Here is a 24,814-nt window from a genome sequence, read left to right as displayed (position 1 = left end):
CTGTAGGATTTTGTACAGCTGCTCAACCAACTCCAGTCACTGTGGCTCTCGAGCACAATAATAAACAGCAGAATCTTCAGTCTTCAGACTGTTCATCTGCAGATACACCTGCTGTCTGCTGTTGTCTCTGGAGATGGTAAACCGGCCTTGAACTGACTGAGAGTAGTAGATATAGCTACTGCTATCACTGATAGTAGCAATCCACTCCAGTCCTTTTCCAGCAGCCTGTCTGATCCAAGCATTCCAGTAATGGCTACCAAACCCTGAATATGTACAGGTCAATCTGTGAGATTCTCCAGGCCTTTTAACCACTGGTTCAGACTCAGTCAGTGTTTGACCCTCAGTACCTGCAGACAGTTAAACACATCATTAGTTACTGTAATGCAGCCATATTGTCTTTGTATCAGGAGGTTTGTCAGACAAACAATGATTGTTCTTACCTGCACAGTTAATAGACAGGATGAGAAAAACAACCAAATAATCCGGTCTGATCATTGTAAAAGCCAGTTGTCTCTGTCCAGTCTACAGTGTGTATGATTTAGTCTCTGTCCTTCACTCTGCAACACATATGTAGAGATGGAAGAGATCAGAGTTTTGCATTGACTCCTCCTCCTCACAGAGAAACACACCACATCTCACACATCTCTGAAAAACATGATTTAAATAATTGTATATTATAATTATTATTATTTATTTTTTAATTACAATGTCCATCAAGTTATTTGACCTGATGTGTATACCAATTGTATTTATTTATTTTGTTCTGCAGCATTTAGTAGTACATCCATATACTGGATATATCATGCATTAATATGTTCTCATCACCTGCTGTTAACAATCAATAATAGGAACATTGTTAACCATTATTATTATAGAAAGTAACATGTTAAATGTTATAATGAGAAACAGGAAGTCACAAACAACAACATCAGCTGTTGTTTTCATAGTGTGTATGTGTTTGTTAGACTGTCCAGTTTGAGTTATCTGACTTTATATCTTCTGCTGCCACCTGTTGGTCTTTGTAAACAAATGTTCTGTGGAGTTTTTGTAAAGCCTCTCTGCTTCCTTTAACCACTGTGAGTGTTTGGCACAGTAATACACAGCAGAGTCCTCTGGCTTTAAGTTGGACAGTCTCAGATACACCATGCTGTTGCTGTCATCTCTACTGATTTCTGCACGTCCTTGCACACTGCTGGCATATGTGTTTCTACTGGCATCAGAAAAGCCGCTCCCTATCCATTCCAGTCCTTTTCCTGCAGGTTGTCTGATCCAGCTCATAACACAGCAGTTAAATGTGAAGCCAGATCCCCTGCAGGACAGACTGAGAGTCTCTCCAGGCTTCTTCACTACTGAACTGGAAGGAATGGACTCCATACTCTGACCTGTACAACCTGATGAGACGAAAGGAGAGAGGAACCACAGAAGAAAGTGAGACAGTCATCTGGGAAGTTTTCTGGTATCACTGACTGACCATCAGTCCATGTTGTCTGATAAAAGATAAAACAGCAAGAAGCAGGAGAACTCACAGGGCAGAGAGAGAGCAACCAGCAGAAGAGTGAGTGTGTTCATCATCCTGAGGCTGGAGATGTGACCTCTGATGCTCCACACAAAGTACAAGAGCAGTCAGCAGGACAGAAGTACACTGCACAGACTGAAGATTTGCATCAGGGTATCATGTGGAGGGAGGGGCTCATTTACAGACTCTCTGTTAGAGTTTCATTTCATTATATCATTTATTATTTGTTCGTTTTTTAATGTAGCTGATTGACCATCCATGTAGGATACAATATCACATCCTTTTTGTTGTTCAAAAACAATGAACAAATCATGAAAATTAAATAATATCTGACAGTCAGCGTATTAATCTATGCGACTAAGGATGCTGGGTATTTGTGCAGTTTATTGGTGAAGATTTTTTCTTCACCTCAGAGGAAGAGAAGGTGTAACTGCATTGAATCGTAGTGAAAACACATTGACTTTTAATTTCAGGTTTAATATCTCACTGATGTTCATGTTGGAGTCTGAATCAACGTTTTAGGATTTATTTTGCCAAAAGTGCTGATGTGAAATTAACATCTGGAACCTTTTTTTCAACCTCAGCTTAAATTATTGTTACACTGAGGCTTCTCAAAGCCTTGAATCAATATTAAATATTCATTACCAAAACATAAACATCACATTATGCTTTTATAGTGAAATTCAAGGATTTGAACCAAAATCAAACAGCATTTAAACAACCTGACTACGAGCAAAAGACATCATTAAATTAAAATTCTGACTTTTATTTTTCAATATGTAGTTTTTTAAATGACCCAGAAGGTTTGTTCTCATACAATCTGACTCAAATGAGTTAAATATAGGCATCACTTCCTTTGGTTTTAAAACAGTTTTATTCAGAAAATTATCCCCAGATAATAAAAAAATTGTAAGATTCACTGATTTACTGAATGGTTTCATTTTATTAACTTACTGCAAACACAAATGTAGTAAAAGTAAGATCATCTAAATGAATACTTGAGTTTGCTGAAGGTGGTTGAATGCCAGGATTTTATTTTATTGTATTTTATTTAATTATTATTTTTATTTTTATTTTTAAGATTTTTTAAATTTTTTGTTTTGGAAAGGATTTTCTGTCAAATAATGTATATAAATCTGAAAAGTCATTTATTCTCTCAATTCAAAGTATTAATATCATTTTATTGGAATAATTGTGGTAAAGATGAGTACTGTAGGATTTTGTACAGCTGCTCAACCAACTCCAGTCACTGTGAGTCTCGAGCACAATAATAAACAGCAGAATCTTCAGTCTTCAGACTGTTCATCTGCAGATACACCTGCTGTCTGCTGTTGTCTCTGGAGATGGTAAACCGGCCTTGAACTGACTGGGAGTAGTATTTGCTACTACCACCCTCACTGATAGCAGAAATCCACTCCAGTCCTTTTCCAGGAGCCTGTCTGATCCAGTGCATGTAGTAGTTGCTGAATGTGAATCCAGAGGTTGTACAGGTCAGTGTGTGAGATTCTCCAGGCCTTTTAACCACTGGTTCAGATTCTGTCAGAGTCTGACCATCAACACCTGTCAAGAAGATACAAATCATGTGAAATAAGCAGATGACATAAATTAAAGCTATATAGAACATCAGTGAAGATGTTCACCTGCCCAGCAGATAGTTAACAGCAGCAATCCTGTCCTATAGTCCATCATGTTAAACTGTGTGTCCACTGTTCTCTGTCATCCTCTCTGCAGTCAGATAAGTAGAGGTGGAAGACATCTGAGTTTTGCATTGACTCCTCCTCACTGAGAGGAGAAAGCTAGACTGGATATATGAAACTGGGGAATTAATGTCCAAGAGTCAACCCTCCAAGTCAGCTGTTTTGATGTTTGGCTAGCATGTTTAATTTATGAAAATGATGTGATGTGAGTTGACACATATAGTTAATTTTGGTTTTGGCAAATACTATTGCATAATCCTTTGTATGATTCAGGAAAGAATGCAAGACATCATATCCTTGTATTGAGAGAAAATGTCCTGTCCCTTAGCCCCCTTTTAGTGTGGGATACTTTAAGTTAAGACCCATGGCACAAATGAACTCAAACAGAACTCAATAAAGAATTCCATCTATTAAAACTGCACTGGGTGATTTTGATTGTGGTCCTCCAATATGACACCATAAGAAATGTTGTTCATTATGTTATACTGCTGATTTTTTCACAAAGTGTTCATAAGTCATACAACTTAAAGGTTATCAGGGGAATGAAAACCTCACTTGGAATAGATGTTAAGAAAACTACTGAGAACTGTTTTCAGTCAGTAGAAATAAATTGTCCACTCAGACATACCTTGTGTAAAACAAAAGCTGCAATAAAAACTAAAAGCTTTGTCACTGTCTGCAGTCAGATTATTAAAGGTGGAAGACAACTACATTCTGCATTGACTCGTCCTGACAGGGAGGACAGAGTTTGATCTTTAGTTTGTTGCACTTGAGAATCAATAATGGAGGAGTTGTGACATCAGCCAAATAAATCTGATGCAGGCAAATCTGAATGTAATACTTGTTTAATTTGAATTGTCTTCAAAAGTTGAAAAAGTTTTTTTTTTTTTTTTTTAAATCATTTTTCAACAAGACAAACTAAAACCAGAAACTGTCTATGAGAAATGAAAAATATATGATGGCACAATTATAAAACTGAATTAATTTAAAGTAGAGAAATAGAAAATAGAACAAGAAAATGTAATTTCTGATCTGTTATGTGACTCTATGTGTTATCTGTATTTGTAATAGTAAAATACCTTTTTTTGGTGTTAAATTCTCATGTTATTTAATTCTCTGTCCACCAGGGAGTAACTATCCAACACATACTCACTCACTGGGAGCATGGCTGATGGTGGCGACTGTATAGTTCAATCACAACCTTGTGGAAGTTCTGACAGTTGGTTTAAAGGCACAGTTTCTGAATACTGGCTGTGTGCATTTCTCTGTGGAATGAGCTTTTAGATACTTTCACAGTATTTATACAGCACTTACCTGCTTTATAATCACACAAGAAATGGAATTCTCACTTTCCACAATATGGGACCTTTAATTATTGAAATGTAAGAGAAAATGTTTCACTCCTGCCTTATAGATCAAAAGATGTGGATATTATTAACCAGTACATTGTGGTAGATAAGCACATTAAAGTGACAATCCACAGCCCCAGCTGGTGCTTTCACATTGTGTTTGTTTCTCTGTATGTCGTACGTACGATGCCACACTGGTTTTAAGATCTCCTGCTGCCCCCTTTTGGTGACTGTAAAAATTAGTTGTTTTTGTAAAGCTTATTTGCTTACTTAGATGACTGTGACTGTCGAATCCCTGGCCATTCAAACCTGCCAAAGAAACAGATGTTAAAGGACACAAGTGAGAACGAGAGAGAAATAAACAGCAGAACATTAAATGTGTGCATTCTCTGATCAGTATTGCAGCATGAAGCAACGTACAGGGCAGACAGAGTGCTGTCAGCAGTACAGACAGTTTGTCCATCATCTTGAGACTGAAGATGTGAACTCAGATGCTGCAGAAGTAAACCCTCTGAAAGCTCTGGATTTGCATTGGCAGTTTGTAAGGGAGGGGCTTATTTGTATAATATATTTGATATATATCAAATACATCTCCAAGCTAAAAATACTTTGTGCTTTTTGATTCTTAACTCTTCATATATGGTATATAACACTGTGAGCAGGGCCCTTGAGTAAATTTAGCTTATAATACTTATGTCCTTTTATTTAAGTAAAACCCTTATTATGAAGTCTTACCTTTATTTCAGTACACAGCCTTTAGAAAACCAATTATTCTTGTAAAGCTGCTCACAGGGGAATTCATTTCAATAAGTTCAGTATGACAAATCTAGTGTTACAGGTTCTCTGTTTGCAATGAGCAGGGGCGGTCCTAGACCATTTGGTGCCCGAGGCGAGCTTTACTGATAGCGCCCCATCCCCACGAGAAAAGAACGCATGTCCAAATAATTGCACATTTATTTAAACAATGATAATACAAACAATATAACAATATGTGCAAAATAATAAACCTGTTCAATAATAAATATACAAAAAATAAACATTTAAACATATTTTCAACAGTCGTGCAATATCTGAGAACAAAAAGTGCACACTAAAGAATCAAAACAAAAAATTAAACTAACAATAAAACATTGTGTGCAAAATTAGATACTGTAAAATGTGATTCATATAACCTATTAATCAAAATATAATATACAAAATAAACAAATAAGGTTCAATTTCACCCCAAGTGAATAGAATAATATATTTTACTTCACACTAATATCACACTTCATTCACAATGCAATCTTTCTGGCCTTCCTTGCCGCAAAGTCATCAATAACCTCCTGAGGGTGAGGTTGGCAGGAAGAGCAGCATGCTCTTGTTGTGTCTCTTCTGGTGGCTCTAGGTCCATAAACATAGAGAGAACACACAAGAGCAAATACATTGACTGGATGAGACATGGCACAACATATTGTCATTTTCACATAAGTCAATAAATTTTTATCATCACAAACATTCACTGACACATTAAACTCACCTGAGGAAACCGGAGCAGCTGAGGTGCATGGCTGTTCCTGGTCTGATGATTCAGCTGCAGGTGGTCCCAAATATTTTAATAGTGAATCTAAAATGATATAACAAACAAGTGTATTATCAACATGGAGTAAATCATTTCCATTTTTCAAATGATATTATTATTAAGTTGCTAAGCATTTTAATTTTGGCATTCTTTTTATATAAATTCACTTAAGATGTGTCCGAAATCACTCACTCATTCCCTACTCCCTAGTCACTACATAGGGAGTCCAACGTAGTGGACTATATAGGGAGTAGTGGGTGACACAGCCTTAGTCCCATATGCTCACAGCTCTATGTGCATACCTCTCTGCATAAACATAACTCTACCTGTATATATCATTTATTATTATTATTATTATGCTCAACTTATTTGATTCAATATTCCATCAGTATGTAACTTATACTTATCTCTGTTCATCAGTATATAACATATGCTCATCTTTTGCACCTCTGTCTATAAAGTCCACATGTTGATATCCTCATCTGCATATGAGGCACTGACTCACTCAGCACTTTACTAGTTTGCACTCTGGTTAGATGTAAAACTGTATTTCACGGTACTTGAACTTGAGAGTAAAGTTAAAACTAATCCCAAACTGAATCTAATCTAATTTTGCTATATGGACAGTAATAATAGACTTTTCACATCCACTCAATTTTTTATTTCATAGCACACAATGAGATGCAAAGTGCTAACGTTATATACTGTAGCTAGCATCAACTTGTATAGTGTTTTTCTCGAGAAATAGCCAGCCAGTGAAGGCCAACCCAGGCCAGCAGTCTGAACCAGTCTTATTATGACAATATTGGGCCGACTGCATGTTAATAACGACCAAACCTAACCTTGCTACTTAACGTGAGCTTACGAGTAAGATGACACGATGCTACTGCTAGCTAGCATGATTATATCCTGAATGCTCTGTGAATTTAATAAATATATAATTAAAATGATGTAGCTTTCTCTTGTGCACGTTTCTCCTGCTCTTTCTCTCTTTTCTGCGCTTTCGAAACTGCGCCCATTTTCCATGGACTGTAGCTGTAACCATGGTAACCCGTCGACACACAGCCGACCGACCGACTGCGCATCAGTGTGCGCGCTAGCATGTTGTGACGTGACGTGTAACAGCTAAAGGTCACGTCAGAATTGTCATTTCTTTTGCTTAAGTTGAATTTATTTTTTATGTCAAAGTATTGTTGTAGATAGAGGGATGGCAAAAACTGTTGAAGAAATAAATAGACATTATCATTTTAATTATAATGTTTTTCTCGCCGCATATTTGGCGCCCCTCACTAGGTGGCGCCCTAGGCAAGCGCCTATGTCGCCTGTAGGAAGGACCGCCACTGCTCAAGCTGCTCAGGAACTGAAACCTGTGTGACAAAATGCAAAACACTAAATGAATTAGCTTAGATGCAAACTAAAGTAATTTATGAATTACCTGTTGAAGGCTCATTATCACCACATTTTACAGATATCTGTTTGTAGTTGTTGCACAAATCAATAATAATCAAATAGTATGCAGTGTGGCTTATAATTTGTTTTTGTTGTTGTGTTCTTGGTTTATTATTGTTTAGCTATACTAAGTTTTATTTCCAATTAATTTTTTTTACAGAAAAGAAATGAAGAAATTGTAACACATGAAGGCAGAGGTTTATTGGTGCCCACAGAGACCTTTCATCCCTGAATAACTTATTGCATGAAATTATATCTCATAAAATGTAACTTTAAATCCAGTCATACATCAGTAAATGTCTATGTGTTGTAGCAGTTTGAATTCATGGACCTGAAGACATTAATTATTTGAGACAGTGCAGGGATATAATATAGTATATAAAAGTACTGTAGGATTTTGTACAGCTGCTCAACCAACTCCAGTCACTGTGGCTCTCGAGCACAATAATAAACAGCAGAATCTTCAGTCTTCAGACTGTTCATCTGCAGATACAGCTGCTGTCTGCTGTTGTCTCTGGAGATGGTAAACCGGCCTTGAACTGACTGAGAGTAGTAAGTGCCACTGCCAGTATCAGCAGCAGCGATCCACTCCAGTCCTTTTCCAGGAGCCTGTCTGACCCAGTTCATATGATAGCTGCTGAATGTGAATCCAGAGGTTGTACAGGTCAATCTGTGAGATTCTCCAGGCCTTTTAACCACTGGTTCAGATTCTGTCAGAGTCTGACCATCAACACCTGTTAAACCAAGAAAGATGCATGTTATTTGTAACATTGGTAGTAAAAATTTAAATATGTCAACTAAAGATCAGTGAAGATGTTCACCTGCCCAGCAGATAGTTAACAGCAGCAGTCCTGTCCTATAGTCCATCATTTTAAACTGTGTTTCCACTGTTCTCTGTCATCCTCTCTGCAGTCAGATAAGTAGAGGTGGAAGACACCTGAGTTTTGCATTGACTGCTCCTCACAGTGTGGAACTGGATTTGACTTGGATCTCAGTTGATGTTTGGTGAAACAGCAGAATGAATGTTTACTGTACATTAGTCATTCCTCCAAGAGTCCATCTTGCATGTTTCAGTATAATTTGTGCAACAGGTTGACAAAACCTGGGTATCAATAACAGTCAGAATACATTTGAGAATATTAATTAAGCATTAAATACAGGAATAACATGTAACTAATTCCATAATTTATATTTCTGATTTGTAAAATCCACTGTATGTATGATATTATTTTTCTATATAATAATGAACTGTGTTTTATTCCTTTCACTTTTTCAATAATTATTATGTCTGTTTCTGTCTTTACTGTAACAGTGAACTGGTCTTGAAATCATTAGTGGTCTGAGGGCTCCTCCTCTGGTGGCTTCATGTTACAAGTGTTCAGGAACTGAGGGGTTTTTGTTCAGGTCTACTGATGGTTTGTGTCACTGTGTCTCTCTGGCACAGTAATACACAGCAGAGTCTTCAGGCTGCACATTCTGTCCGTTTAGAGTCACTGTGTTACTGGAAGAGTCTAAGTCGATACTGAACTTGTTCTTCAGTGAATCTTTGTAATATGAAGCTCCAGTATATCTCATTCCAATCCACTCCAGTCCTTTCCTTGCAGGCTGTCTGATCCAAGCTGTGTGATAGCTGTCCAGAGAATAAGAGACCTGACAGGTGATGGTCAGACGTTGACCTGGCTGCACAGTCACAGAGGCTGGCTGTGTCAACTGTTCACACTTCACACCTGTTAAAAAAGAAAATGTTTTGTAACAAATGATCAGGTTATACTGCAAAAGAAGAACTAATGATTTTGACAAATCCAGAGAGACTCACATCCAGCTGCCAACAGCAGCAGCAGAGCTACAGAGAACATGGTTTATGTTGAAACTGACGTGCTGTGAACTCCACTGACAGCCTGATGGGAAGTTTTTATAGCTGAGTAACAAGGAAGGTCACTGAGTTTGCATAGAATCAAACATATGAAGCATCAATGTTGGTCTAACTGGAGCCAATAGAAGAGTCTGTTGACTGTTATTATATCTGCAGAGTGAAAACATGCCTGGAAATCACCTCTGCTTTACATATGATATTTTAACTTTATTACACACTCAACTCTACACACTAACATTTTGAAAATTAAACTTTACATTTAAAGTCACAGAAATTAAAAAACTGTAAACTTTTCAAGTGTATTAATGTTTAATGCCTAAATGTATTGTATTGGCTACATTTCCATATTAAAACATGTCAGTTGTATAACTGCAACAATTATATTGATAATTATTGATATTCTTAATGTGAACATAAATCATGGATAATGGAAAATATATTCATTAAAATCAGCAGATGTTTGAAGACATACAGAGAAACTTGGAGCCATCAGCCACTGGAGTTGCTGATGATGTTTGTAATGAGGGAAGAGTTTGCATAGAGCTTCCTCTACAGGTTTAAAAGGGAACATGGCAGACAGATGATCTTAAAATAGAAAATAAAATGAATGATTAGTTGGTGTGTTTTTAATTGAATGATAAACGTTTTTTGTTGTTGTTTGTGTACAGAAAAAGAACAAAACTTGTTTTCTTCTCCAAGCTTCAACATACAAGAGCACAAAAAACATGTTTTACGATAGTACTTTTCAGGAAATGGTTTTATAATGCAGGGACAAATATTCATATATTGTTCAAAATATATGAAATGTGAAATACAGAAAAAAATTACATGGAAAATATAATAAAACATATAATTTCATATATATACTATAGAAAATACTTAATTCTCGCACTATTGGGCTGTTGTTCAGCTGTTGAGGAGTTACTTTGAATGAAGTTCAGTGGAATATGTCAAATATTCCAAAATATATACAGTAATATTATTTCTACATTTATATGCCTGTTCTAAATATTCTTCTATTCAAATGTAAGTGGTTCTCACAAAGGAAATGTATTGTATCATTTTCTTGGACTAGTTGAAGTGAGGACATTAATCATGAGAGATTATTGTGGTAAAGATGAGTACTGTAGGATTTTTGTACAGCTGCTCAACCAACTCCAGTCACTGTGAGTCTCGAGCACAATAATAAACAGCAGAATCTTCAGTCTTCAGACTGTTCATCTGCAGATACACCTGCTGTCTGCTGTTGTCTCTGGAGATGGTAAACCGGCTTTTAAATGATTGAGAGTAGTAGATGTTGCTACTGTCATAAATACCAGCAACCCACTCCAGTCCTTTTCCAGGAACCTGTCTGACCCAGTTCATATGGTAGTCACTGAATATGAATCCAGAGGTTGTACAGGTCAATCTGTGAGATTACAGACACTAGTTGCTGAGTCAACCTAATGTACAGCTCAGTAATAGCGTTAACTTACCTTACGTTGTGATAATGTAATTGTTCTTGCTTGTGTAATAACGGTAGCAGTTGAGTGAGTGGTAACAGCCTTACTGTCTTCAGAATATAATAATTTAAAAGTTATAATGCAGCCTAACTTCTGGTCACAACGCGTGTGTGTAGGTCTGTGTATGTTTGTGTGTGTGTGTGTGTGTGTGTGTGTGTGTGTGTGTGTGAGAGAGAGAGAGAGAGAGAGAGAGAGAGAGAGAGAGATGACTGGTCTAAGAATGACATGTAGGCCTATTTTTTACTGCTATCAAATGTCAAAACGGGTCAATTTGGACCCAAACAGTATGTAAGGGTAATGAGCAGTCTAAGTTTCAATTAATCGAAATGTATGTTAAGTTCTATGTATGTGTTTACATAATACATAAATTCACTGATATTATTTTAATTCCAGAGAGATGCTCATCAAGGCAAGGTGATGATTGCCAGAGGGAAAAGTAAGTTAAAAAATATATAGCCTATACTACAAAACATTTTAAGGAAGCAATAGATGAATGTTTAGGAGGTATTTATATGAATCATACTATTTGCCCAATTAAACAATCCTGATCAGTCTGAGAGACTGAATGAGATTGAATGCTTATCATAGCTACCATCCTTATCTCTCATCTGGTGTTTCTTATCTAGTTGAGAACTTATTAGACTAAAGAAATTTAATAAACGTGACCTGTCCTGTCCTGGCAGTTTTTGCAAAAGGCCAAATGCAGAATTTGCTGAGACTGGCCTGCCACAAGATCTTTGGAGCCAGTGAGTATTCATGTTATCCTGACATAAAGACTGTGAATGGATAATGTGCATACTAGTGGCCATATTACTGCCAGTTTGTCAGCACAAAGACAAACAATATTGTACTCATCTATGCTGTGTATGAATCCAGTGGTGCCAAATGGTTAACAATGGTTAAACAACTTCTTTCAAATATGAAAATGTACATAGTGGCTCAAGCATGAATCACATTCCACACATAAACATGAATTCCTGTTTTCTATGACTTTTCCATCATGCTGGCCAGTAGTATTTGTAACACAGTAATGTAAGTTGGCTAGTCATTCCCCAAAGTTATCCAGGAAATAGCTCTGCAGTCCAATTGCCACTTTAACATCCTTTCTGAGTAAAAACCTTTAATTATAATGTCTCATCAATTTAAATGAAGTTTGTTTAAAAGATAAGTTCCCTTTAAATTAAAAATCAGTCATTACCTAACCCTTATGCTGAAAGAAGGTCAGGTTCTTTTTTTCAATTCACAAAACACTCCTGGAGTTTTACATGAAAACAGCTTGCCACATCCTCCCAAACAACTGTAGTCAACAGCGGCTTTGTTTCAAACGTTAAAAAACAACTTTACAAAAACATAAAAAGGTCTTCATACTGCTTGTCTATCGTAATCCAAGTTTTCAAAAGTCCAGATATGCCAAATTGTCATTTACACCATGTGTTTGGCAGAAATCTTCACTGTAGCATCTTAGCTGGGAGCTGCGTTGACGTACACACTGTTTGATCTATGGGTACGGGTTTGCTTGACCACAGTGCAGAGCTAAGAACCTGAGGATTCTTCAGTTGTTTTTTGCATTTAAACGTAGTCACTATTTTCTGCAGTTGTTTGGGAAAATGCTACAACACTGATTTCCTGTGAAACTCCAGTAGTGTTCATTTAAAATGAATTATAAATACAGTAAAGACCTTTCAGTGATAGTTTCTCTCTGTGTGTGACCCCTGCAGGAGCATCAAAGATCCAGACAATTACTGGCAATTTGGAGGAGGATTCAGATTTTTCTGCTTTTTCTGCTGTGTTGCACCTCTGTTACAGATTCATTTACCTTTTGTGGTATGTTTTAATTTTACTTAATACACTGTATAGTTAGGATTCTTAATTAAAAGACTGTAATGCTTGTCCACAAATGTTATCAGAACTACCTTATACAGAGCCCCCAAGGGTTAGGAGAATGAAGAAGAAGAAGACCACAACTCCCTCAGCTCAACAGCACAATTTGTTGCTTCCTCCATCCATTTCAAAGGTGTAATCTTGACCTCATTTTGATAGAAATGCTAACAGACACACATGTTACACACATTGAGAAGTACCATCTTTAGTTTTTCAGTTCTTCCTGGGGGGCTCTAAAGAACTGTTTGTGAATAATTGGTTGATATTGTAAATTGACATCTGAATACAATAAATACGAGTGTTTTAGAATCTATAGTGATGTTTACTTTATTTGTAGTTAATTTCCCACGACATTTGAATTGAAACAGTGAAAATCTTTAGCTGTATCTATTATGTATTGCTTAAGTATGTTTTCAGTTGAGGATATTTCACAGTAATTTTGAAGACCATATGTTGGTGTGTGATCATAATAATTTATCAAAAATCTCTAAAAATAATCATATTTTCCTGCAGAACTTTTAGCATTGTCCCTTAAGTGGAGGTATTTGATCATAACTACTTGGGAAAAATCTGTAAAATAACGGTATTTTCCTACAAAACATTTAGGATTGTCCCTTTATTGAAGGTGATTGATCATAATTATTTGTTAAAAATCTTTAAAATAACGGTATTTTTCTGTAAACATTTTAATGTAATTTTCTGTAAATTTAATGTTTTTACACATTATTTGAATTAGGGTATTTTACTTTAATTTTATGATGTTTGGCAGCCATAGCTGCCAAACATTGACCGTTTTTTTACGAGTTTTTTTCTTACAATGTGAAGTGTGAGCTGGTAATGGAGCTCTGCAGTCAGTGTTCATCTTCATCAGTCTTCCTTTGGATACCCAGACTGTCCTGATGCTGCAGCTGTCTCTGTCCTCTAAGGGGGTCGAGCAACACCTTAGCTTCATCAGCCCACCTTTAAAAAAAGGAGAATTTATTTTTATTTTTAAGGCACAACATAAAATAAAGTGTAAAATAATACAAGTACAACAACTAATTGTTTAAAAAAAATATTAAAAAAAAAAAAAAAAAAAAAAAAAAGGGGGGTTGGGGGGGGGTTTTTTGTAAGTAAAATGTAGTGAGGTGTTTTTGAAACAAACCAACACAAATTTCTAACTAATGGCAGCAGATACACACACAGGACATTTAATGTGACGCGCAGAGGTCAAGTCTACGGTGGTGCAAAAGTCTACGGTCACCGTAGACAGTTCCGCCTTCTGGTTGGTCAATTCTCACCGTAGACTACCAATCGGATCGCACAATCTGACCGTAGACTACCAATCATATCGTCTCCCGGCGTCATGTGACTGACCGTAGACAGTTACGGCTTCTGATTGGCCCAGAGTCTACGCTCGGTTACTCTATGCAGATTAGTATTTTCCTCCGGCGAGCGTACAGTATTGGTAAGACTGAATTAATAAACTAATGTGTTATTACACTCGCTCACTACTCACTGCGCCTCATACGTACATAAATTAATTTATTGTAACACTATTTATATTGAGCATTGTCTTTATCGATAGACGGGACGTAGCGTTAATGTTAGCATTAGCGCCTAGTGTAAATAAATATTTATTATGTGTGTGTATGTATGTATGAATGTATGTATGTATGTATGTATCAATGACCTGTTGTAACCAATGTTCATTGTTATATTAGTAATTGATAATAACAATAATAATATTATAATAATAATCAATCTCAATCAATCAATCAATCAATCAATCAATCTTTGTATAGCACCAAATCACAACAAAGTCATCTCAAGGCACATTGAGCAGATCTAGACCATACTCTTCAGGTTTAAATAATATAACAACAACAACAACAACAACAACAACAATAACACGTCTGTCTTTGTTGTTGTTTTTGTTGCTTTGCTGTATCTATAAGTGTATTTCAGTATCTCCAGAAGAGAGATGGCGACCCCACCACAGATCAGGGTCGTCAACCCAGCAGCCCCTGCACATCGCCAACAGGCTGCACTGACGGCGACCAGAGAGGCCCGTAGTTATCGGGATAAGAAGGTGGTCTTCCCCAAACCTCCACAGGAGCTGCTCTTCCAGGCAACGGCCCTGGCCCACACAGAGAAGCTCCTTCAGGCCGAGGGTATCCCTGTGCCATCCCGTCAGCTGTGCCTGGGAAAGCTGGTGGTGCCATTTGGCCAATACCAAAATGCACCATTCCACTGGCTTGTGGCAAATGATGTGGGCTACATGAAGTAGTAAGCATGTTATATTTAATACCATTGTAGACAATTGCACAAACTGTGGCTATTATTGGTGTTTATTATTCATCTTTTCAAAGTTTAGTTGCTCATTATCACAACTGCAATGATATTGATGTCAGTACTGAGTTGGTGTTTATCCTTACAGTGTGATTGACAAGCACAGGTTAGAGGTAACAAACCCCCAGAGAAAGGGAGAGATTGGGAACCAGTGGGTGAAAGATTACCTCACAGAATATGCGGAGAGCTTCCCACAAGTCTCCAATCTCCTCGAGGCCAACGTCGACAGGTGTATCTACGGCCAGAAAGGGTTCGAGGATCACACCTTTCAGGAGATGTGGGAACTCTACCGGCAGCACCAAGCCATAAAGAACAGGCCAGAGGAGTTTAGAGATGAGCAGCGGGAGCTTATAAAGAAGGCAAACAGTTCTGTAAGGAGATGGCTTAACACACCTGTGACACACATCACCAGCGCGCAGATGAAAAGATTCCGAAAATATGTCAACGAGAAAGATCAAGTGAGTACTGGCTTGATTATTTGTTAGAAACAGGATTGAAATTGTTCGGATTAGTGACATTTTAAGCACTTGACCTAAATGTGCTTGTTTACTTTTGATAATTAAAAACTGGTACGTCATAACATCTAGATAATTCATTTACCTTTTTTATTCCAGCAACTGCATGCCAGCACCTCCAAGTGTGATCCTTCATCATGGCCAGGTGATGAAGCTGAACTGGTGGCTGCAAGTCAGGCTGTGGAAGGTGAGATACAGAGTTAATACACATCAAATGGTTTGGGGGGAAAAAAATCACAATATAAATAATACTACTTTGTTTGGTCTTATTTTTTAGACTTGCTCAAGACCCCTGTTCAGACTAAACTGCCTGCATCCGCTGTCCGCTCTACTCTGCCTGCTGCTGCTGCTGCTGCTGCTGTCCAGCCAACACTGCCTGCACAAGCTGTCCACTCTACTCTGCCTGCTGCTGCTGCTGCTGCTGCTGCTGCTGCTGTCCAGCCAACACTGCCTGCACAAGCTGTCCGCTCTACTCTGCCTGCTGCTGCTGCTGCTGCTGCTGCTGCTGCCTCCGTCCAGCCAACACTGCCTGCACATGCTGTCCACTCTAAACAGCCTGCTGCTGCTGCTGCTGCTGCTGCTGCTGTCGTCCAGCCAACACTGCCTGCACATGCTGTCCGCTCTAAACAGCCTGCTGCTGCTGTCCAGCCAACACTGCCTGCACCCGCTGTCCGCTCTAAACAGCCTGCTGCTGCTGTCCACTCTTCTCTGCCTGCTGCTGCTGCTGTCCGTACTGCACAGTCCACTAGCCAGCCAGCCAGTCATGATCTCCTCTTGGAATCCCCTCTCACTGACTCCCCTGTAAGTGATATTCACATTATATGCAAAGAATGTTAATTGGTTTAACATGTTTTGTAACTGCTTGTATATTCTAACATTACTTTGTACACAGCAATAACCAAATGCTTTGTATGTATTATCTGTGTTGCAGGTGGAGCTGGAGGGTTGGGTGCGTCTGTGGGAAAACCCCAATGGCATCCCATCTGCCGACATTTCATGGCTTAAAGAGGACACTGAAAGAGGGCTTTTCACCCCCATTCAGATGTATAAGGATGTCAATGGTCTGGTGAAGAGGCGACGGGTGATGAAGTCAGACCGTATGTGGTTTTATCCGCCAGAACCTCCCGGCTATGTAAAGGGGGCTATACCCCTGCCACAGCTCTTTTTTCGGAGCCGCGTCTTTGTGTGGCGCCCTGTTGGAGTGTGGAAGTGCTCCCTGAAGTGTCCTCGAGGGGATGAGTGTGAGGGCAGAGGAAAGAAGGTGTACCTCTACAAGTCTGGCTACCACACCAGGGTAATACTTATTTCCAGTTAGATTGGTTATTGTTATTTATTATTATGTAGATGAACTGTCACAGAAGGAACACAGTAGAAAATAATATCCTGCTATTCAACATTATGTTACATTGCAGGTACGTCACATCTGCGACGTATCCAGTTGGTACAGCATGCTGACGGAGGTCCTGTGCTGTGGACCATGCCTCAAAGCAGCCAGGGGCGGCAAAGGTGGCAAAATGGGTCGGTGCATGGCGTGGGATCAATCCATTTTATCCCAACTTAGCGAGGCTCATCAAGCTATGTTCCCTGCCATTCTCACCTCCAAGTGAGTATAGTCAACATATGTGCATTTAACAAACTTTAAAGTCGTCACTCTAATAAACATCAACACAATGATTGTGACTCTACTTACAGGCGTGGCGTGGATAGGAATGTTGTGCGCCTTCTGAGGGACCGGACCGAAGGGAACACCATGGTCAAGGTGTGGCGGCAGATACAGGAGAATCACACCGAGTTGTACTTTCAGCGCAAGGACCTGTACACCACACTCCTCATGACTGTGGCTGAACCCGGAGGTATTGTGTCTGCGCTCGGACACACGTTTCAGCCACCGCCTCCTCCGAGAGAGCTTCCGTCCGCGCGGCTCTTGCGCCACGCCTTCCTGCTGTCAGAGGCTGACAACGTGCAGGATTATCGGAGCCAGATCCTCTCCACCTTTGGCACTGTGCTGAAAATGGATTCCACCAAGAAAGTATGTAAATCAAAACGTAATGCTATACCCTCTGATGTACTGATGTGTTGTTAAGTTTCTGTTTGGTTTTCAATGAAGCAAATGTTCACACAAAATGTTTAAGGGAAAAAAAATCCCCTTTCCATATAATCTAACAGATCAAATAATGCAAACTTGACTTTTTAAAAAGGTGGTGAAGAAGCTGTCTGGGGAGGCTAAAGGCTCTGCTGAGTGGTTCACCAGTATTGGAAACGAGCACTCCCAAATAGTTTCATTCGTGCTGACCTGTGAGGAGTCAACAGAGAAGCTGCAACCCATGTGCCACGCGGTCGTGGAGAGGTTCCGGCTGGCAAATCAGCCAGTCCCGAAAATATTGTACGTCGACCGTGGGTGTTGCTCTTCGCGCGTCCCGACAGCGGTGGAGTCTTTGTTCCAGCCGTGGGTGGACAGTGGGATGGTTGTGCGTCTGGACATATTCCACTGGATCCACCGCTTTGACGCAGCCATACGAACAGAGTCACACTCCAAATATGCTGCGTTCAAGTCTGCTCTAGCTGGGGCAGTGCTGGCCTACAACCGCACAGACTTGGACCTGCTCATCAAGGCTGTCAGAGCCAAGGACCCGGCCAGCCTGAAGTCCGTCTCTGACAAGGACATGGTCCAGCTCTATGTTTCCAAGGAGCAGCTCAAACACCACGTGCGGAGAGTCACACTCGGGGCTCAAGAGACATTCCAACTCATCCAGATGGCCATTGAGGAGCTGAAAGGTCCTGCTGGGCTGGATGAGAGTGGAGTGAGCCTCTTCAAAACACCTGGTATTAAAGACAAAAAACTAATGTTTCTACAACATCGATAAAGTAAAGTGAACTAACACACTGCATTGATGTATCGATCTATGTATGTATGTGTGTGTTTTTACAGAGGCCATTGATGAGATGTGGGCAGGGCAGCAGCGACACCTGGAGTGCATTCAGGATCCGCCAGACATGAGTATGTACAGGGTGGCACGCAGCACAACAATCAACAACGTGGATGTGGCCTACTACAAATGTTTGCGTGGAAGCAATAGCCTGGAAGGATTCCACAAAGTGCTGCCGCACATGATTCCAGGTACACAGGTGTAGTTTGCATAGTACTTGAAACAAATTAAACATGTGACCCTGTCATTATTCAAATACTTATTTTTGTGTTTGTTTGTTTGTTTGTGTGTGTGTTTGTATGTATGTATGTATGTATGTATAATACGGATACCATTTTGACTACTGTTTGCAAGCCTAATTTCACTTCTGGGACATGAAATCTTTACTCAGGTCCCCACTGTGCTGCACGGCCTTATCAGGTTTACTTGATAAGTGGCATTGCAAGGTGGAACTCAGACAGGAGCTCAGATGCCGTGTTTGGTGGCAGAGGACGGCACCACAGGACATACTCGGCGCCGCTGATTGCCCGCCTCAATGCCCGCTGTCAGCAGCTCTTTGGAGAGGTTGTGGAGGAGAATTTCTGGGCCCCTGCTGATGTTCCCTCCGACGAGCTGCTCGGGTTGGAGTACCTGTTCAGCCAAAGCACGGGGGAATCAGGACCCTTCTCTCTTCAGGGCATCATTAACGATGGGCCTGATCCAGAGGACGAGGTGCTTCAGCCTGGGCAGATGGATCCAGAGGTGGAAGACGAGGCGTACCAGAGCGACGTGGAGGCACAAGCTGATGTCTTGGATGCCGCCCTGACGCACATCACTGTCACCAGTGAGGAAACTTCCACTGCTCACCCTCCGGCCTTTGTGAGTAACTGTGTGTCTGCTAGAATGAAATACAATGCACAGGTTGCTTGACAATGTACACATTTGAACGTAACACATTCATATGGCATTTTTTTTAACAGGAGGATGCCTGCAGTCCAAACCCTCTTCCTGGCTTTGGGAAGTTGGAGGTGTTCTGCTCTGTGCTGGTGGAGATCGGGCTGACAGAGGACAAGCTGTCCCTCACCACCGCGCAGAGGAACAAGGTTCTCGTTGCCTGGAACCAAGTGGAGGAGCATGACAAGCAGCCACAGAAGTTTAATCAGCTGTACAAGACGCACTGGGGCAACACCCTCTACTGCCGTACCAAGAGGGACGATCTGGTTGATGCTGCTGTTGTACAGAAGGTCAAGATGGCCAAGCGCTACGCACCAGCTCAGCAAAACATCAGCGTACACCACAACAGGCTGATGTACACGCTGGTTAAACTATTGTGGCTGCGCGTAAGTCATGGACCTCGCAGCAGTCCAGAAAAGCCCTCCATCTTGAAGGCGTATGAGAGGATCCAGCACCGGATTTTGTTGGAGGATCCGGTCTTGTGCAAAGCTGGCATTCCTCTGCCCAAGATAAACGCTAAGACTGTGCGGGACTTCATCCAGCGCCAAGAGAGGCTCCTCAACCTACATGCCACCAAACAACCGTCCACCATCCGCAAATCCACCTCCATCTCATCCGTAGCCCTACCTCCAGCACCGCACCAGCCAGCGGTCCTCCCTCCACCAGACTACCCCCTGATGGAATATGTGCCAACACCCAGCACAGCAGGGACAAAAGTCCTGAAGGGAAGGACCGACACAACTGTGTCATGGGCCCAGCCTCAACCACCACCTGTGCTACTGCCACCACAGGTGAAAAAAACCCCTGCCACCTCTACCATCAGCAGACCTGTGCCCTCCCTCTCTGCACCTGCAGCAGCCCCAGAGATTGCCGGCCCCTCCACGCGGCCCGTAATACCTGCCAGTCCGACAACCTCCGGGATGATTGCTGCATCGTCTACAGTGGTCCCTCCGACTCCGCCCAGTCCTCCATTCTGGGCGAGAGCAACACAGTACAAACGTAAGATGAGGGAACAGCCCACAGAGGAAGGAGGCAAGCTGTCACGGGTGCAGAAACTTCCAATCTGTACGCTCTGCAACAGCACAACACAGGGACATAAAAAATATAAAAAAAAGACTTTCTGCCCTGTCAAAATGATGTCAACATCTAAACAACTACACAGCAGAGTGTACAGCAGCTACGAACATTTCATGTCTGTTGTTGACAGTTTGGACAAATGAACTGTGAATATGCTGCATTGTACATATTGTAAATAGTTGCCATACTCTTTATATATTGTTGATAGTTGCCATTTTCATGTACATATTGTAAATAGTTGCCATACTCTTGATATATTATTGTAAATAGTTTCCATACTCTTTATATATTGTTGATAGTTGCCATTTTCATGTACATATTGTAAATAGTTGCCATACTCTTTATATATTGTTAATAGTTGCCATTTTCATGTACATGTGCTTTTATAAATTGTAAATAGCCTTCATTTTTACTCATTTAATTCTCTATCCTATTCAATTACATCTTTTAAGTTATCTAAACTGTAGTGTTTTTGGTGTAGGTAGAAATTCTACTTGCATGTCATTGGACAAATTGTAAATCATTTCAATTTTCATGTACATGTTCTTTTTATGACATTGTATTCATTATCGTGTTCAGTGATACTTTGTTTACGCGCTGTTTTTTTCCCTCCAAGTGTGTGTCCCTCATTTCATGCAGTTTGTTCAGTAAAGTGTTCAGTAACAATGAGCTGTGGAATATCAATTATTGAATGCAAAATTGGGGGTTTATTTGTTTATAAACAAATAGGGACACATACACAGAGTGCCAGATTACTTACATATAAGGACACGTGCCTACAGCACCATGATAGATACTTTTGCACGTTTAACAACAGCAACATTAAATTAGCTTTATTCTCTGCCTCAGAAATATTTAACTACTTTTCATCAGCCTGTCATAACATAATGAATTAAGATAGAAGTAAATGTAAATAAACAGCACTTAGGAAAGGAGATAAAGTATGAATTCAGTGACAAGGATAACGTACATGAATTATGTAGTATTTCCTTATACAGATATACCTAATACGGTGCTTGGAGCATCATTCAATGGCAGCGTCACAATAAATAGCTCATATAAATCTGATAAGGCCAATATCACACATGTGGAATACACGACAATAGTCTCTGCAACATTTGCTTTGAACGGGGGTGAGCTGTTTTGTAGACTCCTCCTGCGGTGTCCTGTATTACTCCTTCAAACTCTCCGAGTGGTGTGCCAGCCAGAGCTACAAAAAGGACAGAAGAACAAGAGAGAATTAAACAAAGCTTTCACGTATATAACACACACACACACACACACACTTAAGTAGGGATGTAATCAGCTTTAACACTGTAACATTTATTGAACATAAATCTAACAATGAAAGCTGTAAAGCCACGTGAGTTATGTTTCATTAGATTCAAGTTTTAGATATCAGAGTTGTCAGATTTCATCCCTCAATCCATCCAAACCAACAATGGCCTGCGGTATCGACCCTTGCCCGGTAGATGGCGCTGTACCCCTCACACTCCGGACGTGCGGCGTCGTTAGGCTGCCGGGAGATGTCGCTGCCGGGTCGGGGGGGCCGCGACCGTAGAACGGCGTCCAATCGGGTCCCTCGTCGCTTGCACTCCCCTACGCCCCATCCCCCTAACCCATGTTGTGACAAGTTCCCGGTGCAATAACAGACATTCAGCTGTGAGCCTCAGTGTTTATAATACAATAGGAGATTATATGAGTATAGGATGTTACACTGGACCTACACTTATATCATCAGTAATAGCAGTACTTCAATAATGCTAAATATACGGATCAGAAAAAACTTTTTTCGTCGCGGTTTGACTCCACAAAAAGCCTAGCGAGCAACCCCAGCTGCTCGGTGCTAATCAAAGTTACAGAATAATACTAAACTAATGAATCCCTGCAGTTTGACTATTTCTATCTCATGGTAGCTCTATCTTTATCATTCTTAAAAATCCTTACAGTTACTTCCTCTGCCGTTTCTCCAGGGACAGTTGGTATGAATCCCTCTTTCAGGAACAGTCTTTCTGCCAGTCCAGTGTTGTACTGACCGAGGTTGTGAAAACAGTCCGACACGAAGTGCTGCAGACACAAAAACAAAAAACAAAATACAATTATGACCCTGAAAAGGAGTATAATATGTCTCCTTTAAGCATGTTTTTCTCTAGCCAATGTCTACAGTACCAGGAAATGGTCAAAACAAACGTGCTGCTTGGCCAAAAAGGAGCTCTGTGCATCTGCACTCGATTGCTCTTACTGAACAACCTTGACCCGTCTGTGACCTTAAAAGTTGAATCTTGTGATTTGAAATTAGATTGAGAGAACTGAATTTGAATTGAGAGAATTGAATTTGAAAGTAAATGAAAAGTTGAATTTTTAGTGAGGCTAAAATACAGTTTCAGTTGCAAGTGAATTCAGATTCATAATATTATATTCAGTTTCAAGATAATTGGAATTCAGTTTCAAGTTAAACAATACAAATTCAAATTATGCAATTCAAATTCAGTGTTTAATGCAATTATTCAAGTTGAGCAATTCAGATTGAGTTCTAAATTATTAAAATTCAGTTTCTACTGTCACAAAAATCAGCCCATAATGGTCTCCTTTTAGAAACAGAGGAGTGACAAAATTGACACTGACTACCGTCCAGTGGTTTTATATAAACTCAACATTATTTTTCACTCTCATATCATCACTGACTTTATATTCCACAATAAGTTTCAATATTGTGTCTTTATTTTTTAGAAATGTTTAGTATTTGTAATATTTCAGCAGATTGTTGTCTTTAATCAGCACAAAGTGACCTTTATTGTGTTTCTTATGTGTTTGATATTTAGAAATAAAATATGAGGAACAGTTTTTTGGACTTTGTATAATGCATGGACAATAATTATTATTCACAAAAATATATGTTAAAATAAAATGTAATGTAGGATATAGAACAATTGATGTATAACATAAAATAAACATACAATATGAATACTATAAATGCTAAGGCTCCACCGGCCTGAAAGATGAGTACTATAGGATTTTGTACAGCTGGTCAACCAACTCCAGTCACTGTGAGTCTCCAGCACAATAATAAACAGCAGAATCTTCAGTCTTCAGACTGTTCGTCTGCAGATACACCTGCTGTCTGCTGTTGTCTCTGGAGATGGTAAACCGGCCTTGAACTGACTGAGAGTAGTATTTGCTACTACCACTGCCACTGTCGATATAAGAAATCCACTCCAGTCCTTTTCCAGGAGCCTGTCTGACCCAGTGCATCTCGTAGCTGCTGAATGTGAATCCAGAGGCTGTACAGGTCAATCTGTGAGATTCTCCAGGCCTTTTAACCACTGGTTCAGATTCTGTCAGAGTCTGACCATCAACACCTGTTAAACCAAGAAAGATATTCATGTCATGTGTTAAAATGGCACAAAAAAATATATATGAAATAAAGATCAGATATGACCTTCACCTGCCCAGCAGATAGTTAACAGCAGCAGTCCTGTCCTATAGTCCATCATGTTAAACTGTGTGTCCACTGTTCTCTGTCATCCTCTCTGCAGTCAGATAAGTAGAGGTGGAAGACATCTGAGTTTTGCATTGACTCCTCCTCACAGTGTGGAACTGGATTTGACTTGGATCTCAGTTGATGTTTGGTGAAACTGCAGAATGAATGTTTACTGTACATTAGTCATTTCTCCAAGAGTCCCTCTTGCATGTTTCAGTATACTTTGTGCAACAGGTTGACAAACACATTATTTAAGTTGGTTGACCCTTATTAAAGACCACATTATAGCGCACAGTCATGTAGAGTAAGAGAGTAACAGAGTAAGAGACCTAGCAGTGAAGGTTGGAGTTTGACTTAATGTACTGTCACAGATTCTTGTTAACTCAGAATTTTATATTTCACACCTGTTGAAATAAATCAGATGTGAAATCTACCTGTATACATGTTCTGCAATTATTCTTATAGCAACCGTCTAACAGAAGCTTTTTTAAGAGTGAAATGATCTTAGCCTCTGTTAATTCTGCCTCTCCTACAAGCATATAGAGTCAGCTGTTTTTCCCTCCTGGATGAGACCTCATTTATATGTAATCAGTTATGTATTTAACACTTGTTGTTTTATTTCATTCATTATGTGTTTAATTTGTGTCATTTCAATCATTACTTAGTAGTTACAATTTCTTATTTTAAAGGACTTTTGATATCCATACAAAGATAAATTTGTG

At 39.7% G+C, this 24,814-nt stretch overlaps 1 protein-coding gene, 1 long non-coding RNA gene and 1 gene segment (V, D, J or C); 1 reads left to right on the top strand and 2 right to left on the bottom strand.

The window, feature by feature from the left end:
• Positions 1-7,970: 7,970 nt before the first annotated feature.
• Positions 7,971-24,243, bottom strand: LOC127376238 (Ig heavy chain V region 914-like). The segment is given in 3 exon segments: positions 7,971-8,227; positions 23,892-23,970; positions 24,057-24,243. Coding segments are annotated over 3 exon segments (360 nt in total).
• On the top strand, positions 15,521-21,277 carry LOC127376235 (uncharacterized). Its single transcript, XM_051422939.1, has 9 exons — positions 15,521-15,617; positions 15,774-15,861; positions 16,606-16,968; positions 17,087-17,277; positions 17,367-17,703; positions 17,873-18,497; positions 18,604-18,792; positions 18,993-19,459; positions 19,561-21,277. Exons 1-9 carry the CDS (start codon positions 15,598-15,600, stop codon positions 20,752-20,754), a joined length of 3,474 nt encoding a protein of 1,157 aa, XP_051278899.1. The 5' UTR covers positions 15,521-15,597; the 3' UTR covers positions 20,755-21,277.
• Positions 21,296-22,156, bottom strand: LOC127376242 (uncharacterized). Its single transcript, XR_007887495.1, has 2 exons — positions 22,096-22,156; positions 21,296-21,821 (listed from the first exon to the last, which is right to left on the bottom strand). It is a non-coding gene; the product is annotated as an uncharacterized LOC127376242 (long non-coding RNA).
• Positions 24,244-24,814: the final 571 nt, after the last annotated feature.

The sequence above is a fragment of the Dicentrarchus labrax genome, unplaced genomic scaffold, assembly GCF_905237075.1.
Source record: "Dicentrarchus labrax unplaced genomic scaffold, dlabrax2021, whole genome shotgun sequence".
Taxonomy (NCBI): Eukaryota; Metazoa; Chordata; class Actinopteri; family Moronidae; genus Dicentrarchus; species Dicentrarchus labrax.
Note: the sequence above shows the minus strand (reverse complement) of the source record. Positions and strands in the feature narration are given on the sequence as shown.